The sequence below is a fragment of the Felis catus genome, chromosome E1, assembly GCF_018350175.1.
Source record: "Felis catus isolate Fca126 chromosome E1, F.catus_Fca126_mat1.0, whole genome shotgun sequence".
NCBI lineage: Eukaryota > Metazoa > Chordata > Mammalia > Carnivora > Felidae > Felis > Felis catus.
The window spans coordinates 42627485-42637310 of record NC_058381.1 but is presented as its reverse complement, the minus strand read 5'-3'; the positions used below and the strand labels follow the sequence as shown (position 1 = coordinate 42637310).

At 53.4% G+C, this 9826-nt stretch overlaps 1 protein-coding gene across 1 annotated transcript in view; it reads right to left on the bottom strand.

The window, feature by feature from the left end:
- LOC123381957 overlaps positions 1-9826 on the bottom strand; it is a 33222-nt gene continuing 23396 nt past the window's right edge. Inside the window, exons 3-6 of the mRNA XM_045044738.1 lie at positions 9228-9313; positions 8820-8908; positions 8035-8065; positions 1-1525 (exon numbers count right to left, since the gene is read on the bottom strand). Coding sequence (XP_044900673.1) covers positions 1335-1525; positions 8035-8065; positions 8820-8908; positions 9228-9313 — 397 coding nt within the window. The 3' untranslated portion in view covers positions 1-1334. The remainder of the gene's footprint in view (positions 1526-8034; positions 8066-8819; positions 8909-9227; positions 9314-9826) is intronic.

Genomic DNA, 9826 nt, shown 5'->3' with positions numbered 1-9826 from the left:
TTTTAATAGATTGTTTTGTGTTGAAATTCAGTGTGGGTTATGGACAACACTGGCTTCGAGTGGGGACTCCAGGCCACTCTGGATGGCAGGGCCAGCCAGCTCTCTCCTCCCTCTCCTGTCCCCTGTTTCTGTTTCAGCTTGCTCCTTTTCTGTCAAATCCTTGAACCCCCCAGGGTTTAAGGCACTGTCTGACCTCTGCTATCAAAATAGGGTCCCAAAGGTCCTGAACACCAGTGCCGGGGGCTGCAGGGAGAACACAGTGAGCCACAGCTCCAAGAGATGCTTGTGCTTGTCACTGACTGACCACCTAGTTCTTCCTGGGTGGTTTTTTTCGGGGGTGGGGGATGCGTTAAATCCCTAGACTCCTGGGTTCCAGCAGAGCCCCCTGCCCCTGCACTCCCACTATCACTGGTATTTTTCAGGGTTCAAGCATCCAGTCTTTAGAACTAGCTCTCAGGAAGGAGAAGTAGGCGCTAACTGGGCTAACTGTGCCCCAGACAAATGGAACCTTTTCAGAGCTCACTGTACTATGTGGAATTGCCCATCAGAGCTCCTGTCCCAGGACAATGTTCCTGAAAGCCTAGGGTCCACATGCATCAGAATCACAGAAGAAGGGGCACTGGGGCAGGATTTGCCTATTAGAAATACAGATTCCTGGGTCCTGCCGGTGATCAGAATTGATAATCCCCAAGTGATTCTTATGCACACGCCAGAGCTTTCTGCTTTCCAGAGCCCTCAATTAGCTTTCAGAGCCTTGCTTCATCTTGGCAGCTGCCCAGTCTTGCCCCGTCCCCCACTCCAAACTCATTCAACAACCTTTCAAACTCTAACCCCAACGTAGCTTTCCAGCATTAACTTCTACCCCCACTGCCCCAGTGTGTGGACAAGATGGACCGGCCCCCGGCATCCATTCCCACCTCCTTCTAGTACCTTCCAGCACTTGCAGAGGTTGGAAAGCCAAGAAACTCATCTCTTAGCTTTCCTCGCAGCTAAAGGTCTGGATGCAAAGTGCATTGTTCGGGACTTGAAAGTTGGGAGGGTGATGAGACCGTGTTCTTGTTGCTCTGCTATTTCTGCTGGCAGGCCAGCCCCTGGAGATGGGGTCTTCCTGCGGCAGCAGCCACAGTGTTCAGTGTCTGGGACGGTGGTGGAAGCCTGGCACCGATTCCTGTGGAGCTTTGGGGTCGCATCCATGATATTAGTTCCAGCCGCAGCCTCTTCATTCTCCCTCCCCCCCGATTGTGGCAGAGGTAGGGGCTCCTACTGGACCATCGTTTCTGGGGCTTCATTATAAAGTCCTGCTTTTCCAGTCCATCTAACAATTTGGCAGGCACCTATTTCCCCGTGGTCTTCGTCTGCTTGGACGCCAAAACCAAATGCCATAGACCAAATGGCTTAAACAACAGAAATTTATTGTCTTTGTTCTGAAGGTCCCAGATCAGGTTGCCACATGGTTGCGTTCTAATGAGGTCTCTCCTCTGGCTTGCAGGTGGCTGTTTTCTCCCTGTGTTCACAAGGCCTTTCTCTGTCAAGAGAGAAAATATAAACTTAATTACCTCCTGAAAGCTCTGTCTATAAATATATTCACACTGAGGGTTAGGGCATCAACACTGAGGGTTAGGGGACACAGGTCGGTTCATAGCACCTTCTACATAAAGCACCTAGGGGCGCCAGGGTTGCTCAGTAGGTTGAGCATCTTTTCTTTTTAATTTTTTTTTAATGTTTATTTACTTTTGACAGAGAGAGAGACAAGAGCATGAGCAGGGGAGGGGCAGAGAGAGAGGGAGACACAGAATCCAAAGCAGGCTCCAGGCTCTGAGCTGTCAGCACAGAGCCCGACGCGGGGCTCGAACTCACAGATCGCGAGATCATGACCTGAACCGAAGTCGGATGTTCAACCGACTGAGCCACCCAGGCACCCCTAGGTTGAGCATCTTGATGAGGTTTTGGGGTGATGACGGGGGGCATCCGGAGCCGAAGGCCAAGAAACAATTCTTGAAGACGTCTTTGGTGCAAAAAGGTGATTTTATTAAAGCTCGGGGACAGGACCCATGGGCAGAAAGAGCTGTGCTGGTGTTGTGAGGGGTAACTTGTTGTATACCCTCAGGTTGTTAGGTTGGGTCCCTCAAGGTTAGAGACACCGGAAGTCTCTAAGGAATTTTGGAAGCAAGGTTTCTAGGACCTTGAGGGTCTAGCTGTTGTAAGGAAGATGCCATTTATTACCGTTCAGTAAAACCTCAGTCATGAGACCCTTCAGACGTATATCAGAGCGCCAAAAGCTTGAAGTATGATTGCCAGCATATATCTTGGGGGAGTTGAGATAAAGGAAGTTTCCAGAGGAATTTTTATATGTTGATGTAGACCTACAGGATCCTGGGGGAGGGGGTTCAGGATAATGTTAAGCCAAAATTCCCTTTTGCCCTTGCCCGTAGCGAAGTGTCATCATTGAGGCAGCTGAGCTCCTAGAGGGAGGTCTCTCTGCCTGTTTCAAGGGCTCGTCAGGGGCTGTAGGCAGTAAGGGAATTTAATTTTTCCATTACCTTTGTTTCCCACATCACCATGGCAAGCACTCCAACCCCCTTCCATCTTGATGAGGGTGATATTGGGGCTCTAGAAAACAGAGTCTATAGGTTTCTGGAGATTAGGCTATGGATAAGGTTGCCTTTTTCTTACTGTTTACTAAGTGATCTGTAAACTGAAGGAGACTCCTGTCCTGCACGACCGTGATCTCTATCAGTCAACCATTTGCTATCTTTCCTTGCTCCTGTTCTTGGGCAGCCAGGGGTGTCCCACATATGACACACATCCCACGGGGCAGGGGTGGGGGTGGAGGTGCTGTTAGCCTGTGCTTTGCCCTCAGCTTGCTCCAGGCTCCCTCATCAGTCTGACTCTTGATTTCGCTCAGGTCATGATCTCATGGTTCATGAGTTCCAGCCCCACCTTGGGCTTTGCACTGACTGGGCAGATCCTGCTTCGGATTCTCGGTCCCTCTCTTTCCCTGCCCTTCCCCCACTCATTCTCCCTCTCCCTCTCTCTCAAAAATAAATAAACATTAAAAAAAAAAAAACCCTCCTAAAATGGTCTTTGTTTCTTGCACCAAATCCTGCCTTCACCTATGAACTAGACAGCACAGCTGGTACTTTCATACTCTAAGTACTTGCTCCACTGGTTCCACCCTTGTAAATCCTTTAAGATCCCTTCCTGTAGCACTTCTCTGGGTGACTGTTTATCTTGTGGCATTTAGCACTTGGTATGTCTGACTACCCCCAACTCACAATAAGACAGTCTCTTGAGGGCAGAGACTGTATCTTAGTTTTTGTGCATACCCTAGTGCTTATAAGAGGTGGCATATAATAGGTGCTCAGTAAACATCTGTTAAGTGAATCGATGCCCTCTATGAATAGGACAGGGACTGAAGAACTCCCTAAGGTGGGCAGTTGAGAGATCCAAGCATCCTGCCTGGACACCAGTCCAATGCCCATAACCCTGACTGCTTTGCCCATCTCTGGAACCCACATTTAGGGAGGCAAGAAGCTAAGCTCTGAGGAGAAGTAAGCAAGCCAGGTTTCTAGGTCCAGGTTTCCATCCTCCAGTTTTGGCAAGATTATCCAATTTCTTGAAGCCATACTGAATTGTAAATATGTTCTGGTCCCCGATCTGAGAAGTGAAGGTAAAAAACAAATTTGATATAATGGTGGGAACCCATGAAGCGGCCCCGGGGAGACCAAAGTGCTCAGGTCCTGGCCTTGGTACTTACTACCTCTCTGGCCTTCAGTGAATCATTTTGCTTCTCTGAGTGTCAGTTTCTCTATCTGCAGAACGGGTACGATAAATCTGCATTATTCCCTTGAGGCGAAGATTGAACAAGAAAATGGATCTGTATTGACAGCTGCTTTGGGAAAGGAAGCTTAGGGTGGTACGTGCTATTTTGTAACCTGGAAGCAAATGTCAAACGTAGATCACCCAGAGAGGCCTGAACACAGGCACATGAGACAGACTTACTCATGGGGCAGCATGCTTGGGGCTGAGCACTGGACTCCACAGGCGGAGAGAGGAGGTTTGAATCTCAGCTCTCTACTTCATTACTACCTTCCCTGGACAGGCCACTTGAGCTTTCTGGAGCTCAGACTCTTCATCGGAAAGAGAGGGGTGTGAATCTGCTCTCTCAAAGGGTTGGGAGGACCAGTCATAAGTGAGCAGTAACTTCACTCAATGGACACTCAATACAAGTCTTTAGTATTTGTTTTCCTCCTCTCCCTAGATGAGGTAGAGGCGGCCAGGAGGAGAAAAATTGGGGCAGGTGTCAGACTCCTAAGACCTGAGGGGTTTGGAAGGCTTCCTCCATGGCTGGGTCACCTCTGAGTAACCCGTGAGGAATTCTGTGGCCTAAGATCTGGCAGTAGGGACACATACTGGAGGGACACATACACTAATGCTGGATTCGGCAAAAAAACCTACAGCAGATTTCAGTCTGGGGGACAAAGTAACAAGTCTTCTTTGAGGCTGGTTCTGACTCATTCACTCTCCAGGCATTCCTCTTTTGATACTCTCCCCAGCTCTTCCGGAGGGTGAGCACCCCAAAAGGCAAGAAACTCATTAGGAAGCAAAGAAAGAGATCAGACCTCAGCTGAGCTCTCCTCTGAATGTCTCCTTTTGTTGGGAGGGGCACCAATGTGGAGGCAGCTAGAGGGAGGGGGGACCCCAAGGACGGAGTTGGGAGGGGCAGGTCCTACCTTGCGGATGGGGGTCATTGGGAGGAGAAACAAACACTTCCCTCCTCTCTCCAGGAAGCTTCCCTTCCCCGCAGCTGGTGCCCCAAGGGTTCCCCCCGCTCCGCCCCAGGCCCTTCCCTTAGAGAGAGCCTGCTGAGCCTGGAATGAGAAGAATCTGAACTACAAACAGACCTCCCAGAGGCACCCCCAACTCTCCCCTAACCACTTCAGGCCAGCGAAAGCCTGGCTTCCTGGAGTGCGAGGCTGACTGAGAAGCAGGGCTGGGGTTTGGGCTACAGGGAGGGGCTGAGGTGGTGGGGGTGGGGGGCAGGGGGACTCTTTCTGGAGAGGGAGAGGAGGGAAGGGTTGAGGGCAGGGGAGGGACTAGGCTATATAAGGACTATATTTTCCAAACCCAAAATCAGAATTGGTAAGAGTATACTTGCAAGGGCCATGGGGTTGGGGGGGGGGTAGGGATTGAAGTCAAGCCTGTCCCAGAATAATGCAAATTCTGAGGCCCCCACTCCAGTCATCCAAATATAACCCTGGAGGAGAGAAAAAAAACCCAGTCTGTCCCCTCCCCCCAATGCTCTCTTCCCCTCGGTTGGCCTCTGTCTCTGCTTATCTGATACAGTAGGTTATGGTGAGCCAGGGAGGGTCTTTAGGCTCTCCAGGGGCGAGGTTCTCTCAATCCTTAGTCTGGGCTGCAAACTGAGTCCGCAGAGGCTGTAAATGAACTTGGAGAAGTGGAGGGCAGAGGCTAGAATCAGAGGAAAGATGGAGGGACCAGCCAAAAGGACCAAAGGCAGAGGGGCCTCTCCTGTCTGCCACACTTCCCCAGACCCTGGCCTCCTGCCCACTGTCCCCCTAGCATTCCTACCCTCACCTGGACCCAGCCTGGGGCTTTGACGTGAGTTAGCAGGGGCTGTCCGTGTCCATGGATGCCCAGCCAGTGTATCAGATGGGGCGAAACCCCCAGGAGGTGACCAGAGAGGAGAGGCTGCTGGAGCTGGAAGCTGCCTTAGGCACGATGACCTCTTTGCAGGGGCGCTCTCTCCAGCTTGTATAACACAGCTCCTGCCAAGGTTGGTATAGAAAGGCACAGAGCCCACAGCGGGCTGGGGAAGGCCGCTGAAAAGGCAGCTTAAGGGCTTCCTGCTGGGTGAGAGGGATTAGGGGCCTGTGGGGAGGGAGCCAGGCAGCAAGAAAGGCACTGGCCCAAAGCCAGAGCCCCTTGGCTGTAGGCCCTCTGGGATGAGGATCCCCAGGGTGTCTAGCGGGCTGGGGTCAGCGCTCTCCACCTGGATGAGGTGCTGGGAGAATAGGGATTCAGCCAGGGCAACATACTGGGATGAGGAGATTCCATGGAGCCCCCAAAAGGAAGGGAGGAAGGAAGGTTAGCCAACACTCCTGGATGAACTAGCACACTTTTAGTCAGAAGGGGGAAGGAGGGACCGAATGGACTACCCAGCTATTTTGTCCCTTGTCCCCTCCTGGGCTGCCTCCCACATGCAAGGCTTCATCTCAGAGGCTCCCAAGCTAGGAGGGGACAGCTCTCTGCTTCTCAGGACCTCCAATGTGGAAGAGAATGAAGGGGCCCCACATGGTCCGAAGTTCCCACAGGAGCATGGATTTAGGGGAAGAGCCCAGGAGGGGTTCTTGTCACCTAGAGACCCTGGGCAGAGGCCTGGATGGGGACAGCCAAGGCTGGTCTCACCCTGGCCCTGGGCTCCACGGTCTAATGTGTGAGTTGGGATCTTGGAGGCCACACTGTGTGGGGGAAAAGACCTGTTCCACTTGTGCTTCTTGTCCGAGAGCTGACACATGCATTCTGGAAACTGTAAAGTGCTATATAAATGTGAAGTACCCAGACCCCATCATCCCTGGAGTGTGTGTGTGTAAAAGGATGGATGTTCCCAGGAAGGGGTGGGAACACATCGAGAACTGGGGACTGCCAAGCCAGGTGCTTTGCATGTCTATAACCTCAAAAGAACTTTAAGAACATTGTATTATTGTTGCCCCCCATTTTATAGATGAGAATACTGAGGCTTATAAGGTAATGCAATTTCACATCCAAGTTTATAGAAGTTTATAAAATGGTGCATCCAAATTAGAAGGCAAGATTCTCTGGTCTTTAAAAGGTTACCTGGCCCCAGGGTTCCTATGTTTAGAGGATTTCTTCAGAGGTTTGGATCCTTCTCCTCCTTGGTTGGGCTCAGGCTTAGATCCCCAAGACCTTTCCCACTCCCACTCCAGAACGAGACCTTGAGAAGGCTGGAAAGGGGATGAAGTCTGAAACAGGGCCCAGCTGACCAGATAAGGTACACGTGGCTACCAGGGCTATTTTCTGGGAAGGGGCTCCAGCAATGGGTACTTCAAGCTCAGGGCATCCCTGGATCAGAGCTGCCCTGTCTCCCAACTCAGCTGGGCCAGCCCCCTTCTTTGTGCTCGTTTTTTTCCCACAGCCCCGCAAGGGGGGTGCTGGGATCCCAGGCCCACCCCCTCCTGCTGGGCAGCACCCCATCAAGCCCCACCATAAAAAGCTCGGCCGTGGAGGAGGAGGGGGTGTCCTTACTCGGAGAAGCCATCGGTGCCCTTCTCCCTTTCTGGGGAACAAGAAGCTTGCTAATGGCTTGGGCCCCTTCCCCAGCCCCTGGCCCCAGCCCTGGCTCCCCCAGACAAAAAGCTGCTTTACATGAGAAGAGCAGGCTGGCCTGGCCTTCCCCGGGCACTCAAAGAGGCGGTAGCCCCTGACAGCCGAGAGACTGCCCCTTCCCCCACTCCGAGGCCTCGTTTAGTTGCAATTAGCAATTCTTTGCAACCCACGGGGCTGAGGGGGGACGAGCCCCTCACCTCCCAAACCCGGCCTCCACGCCTGGGCTCCCTTCCCCTCCTCCCTCCCCACCAGTCTCCTCCTCGCTGCCCCACCCCCAGCTCACGGCTAGTCTGTCGGCTTCCTTAGAGTTCTCCAAGGAACCCAGCAACCAGAGGGGCGCCTCGGGGCGGGACAGGGTTTGCGAGGGCTGGAGGACCCCTTCCTCAACCCACACGGCCCCTTGCCTCCTCTCTTCCCACTTGCCACCCCTCTCCGAGTCAGGCTTAACTCTTGGATCAGTAGGAGGGGTGAGAGATGGAAGGAAGAGATTTTAGGACCGGGAGAGGGTGAGCTGGTGGCGTAGGGCACAGGGTGCTGAGGGAGGGGAGGAGGCCCTGGCTCCGGGAAAGTCTTCCCTGGTTGACCTGACCCTTGACACTGCAGTGGGCTCCCCCTTTCACTCAGGGCACCGCCGTGTAGGGCTGGGAGCCCAGAGCCTGGACTCACCTCCAGCCAGGCAGTGGGAAGATGGTGCCATCTGGAAAATGAAAGGGGAGAAAAAGAATTTCAGGGCCCTTTGCTAGGCTCACACAAATCCACTGCTTGGTGTCCGGTCCCTGTGAAGGGTGGGGTTGGGGTACGAGTGAGGGAATGGGGGGAGAGAGGTCTCCAAGCCTTTTAGCCCCATTAGTAGTTTCTTCCAGGGTAACTACTTTCTGCCCAAGTCTCTGGTAGTCTCTTCCTGACGCCACCAGGGGGAGCCCTAGGCACAGTGGGCGCTCCAGACTGGGGAGAGGTGGTGATGTCCTGCTGGGTCTGCACTATAAGGCCTGTCCTTCCCTGAACCTACAGGACCTTTCCTCCTCCTTGGATGGAGAGTGAGAATCCCTGGAAGAGAAGACTGATCCTCTAAGGGAATTCTGCTTCCGGCTTTAAAGAGTATGTGGAGGGTAGGACAAGATACCAATATTGTGGTTCAGATGGTGATCAAGGGACAAGGCCAGGTAAAGGGACTGAGGCTCCCCTGGGGTTCTCAGCTCTCAGTGCAGCTGCTTTGGAGGAGTCCAGGATTTCTGGCTGGTGTGGTCTTTTAGAGGTCTCCAGGATTTAAGAAAGCAATAGGACAGGGGTGACTTAGACGCAGAGCCCAAGGTTTGCAGCAGAGATGAGCTGGGTTGTTTTGGGGCTCCTCCATTTTAAGTACTGATATTACACCACCCACACAAATGTGTGGGGAGGGCATGGTTTAGGCTTGGGAAATAAGAAAGAAAAATCTGGCCCCTTTTACCAACCTTCAGTGGACTCTCAAAACTCCTATCCTTGGAGCCTGGTCTCGCATCACAACCAGGGAGGAAACTGTAGACAGAGGCGCCAGGTGGTTCTAGGGAAGGAATCACTTAGGATTATTTCCTGTGGAATTTGCACGTAGGCCCCTTTCCCATTCGAATCCCCCAACTTCTGTTTGCGGCAGGGGGTGGGGGGGTGGGGGAGAGTGCCCCATAAATGAGAAGAGATGTGAGTTCCCACTCAGAGCTGAAGGGCCCAAAGGAGTAAACAGACCAAAAGATAGGAAAGCTGGGTCCTTGCCCCCAGGGGAGGAAGGCAGGGTCAGCCCCTCCAGAATCTGTCCAGGAGATTCACTGGGAGGCCTGAAATCCAGATTCCTCAGAAGGGCTGGGGGAGGTGAAACGTCGGGACACCGGGGATCTTGCCTCTTCTTGCTGCTGAGGTGCTTGGGTCTCTGGACCTGAGAAGCCTGTGAGGTCCTCCTGGCCACCCACTGCCCCTGGGAGGAGGAAAACATTTAAGGGAGGTCAAGTGTTGGGATCTCTGGGCAGGAAGCCTTTGCGAGCCAAGCCGGAGGCAGGAAATGCTCCCCAAGAGTTATCCTCCCACAGCGACCTCCTCTGAGGAGTCGGGTCACACTGCACTCCCCTCGGGGAGCAGCAAGGCGGAGGGTGGCAGACCTGCCATTCGCTGCCCCGCCCCCTTCCTCCCCCCACCCTGCCAGAGCCTCCCTGCCGGCCATTTCCCCAGTCCCCACAGGCCCTCCTCAGCTTTCAGTTTTTGGAGCTCCGTGCTGCCAAGAATCTTGGCCCCACAAAGCCCCTCCCCACCCCCACCCCCACCCCCAAGTCGGAGGTCCACTGGCCTTGGCTCCCCCAGGAGCACTAGATGTCCCAGCCTCCCTGGTGGACTTGGGGTTCCCTCTGCTTTGCTGCTTTGGCACTTGCTGTCCCCACTGCTTCTCTCTGCGGGGTGGAATCCTGCACACCTCTGGAATTGTCACTCTGTGCTG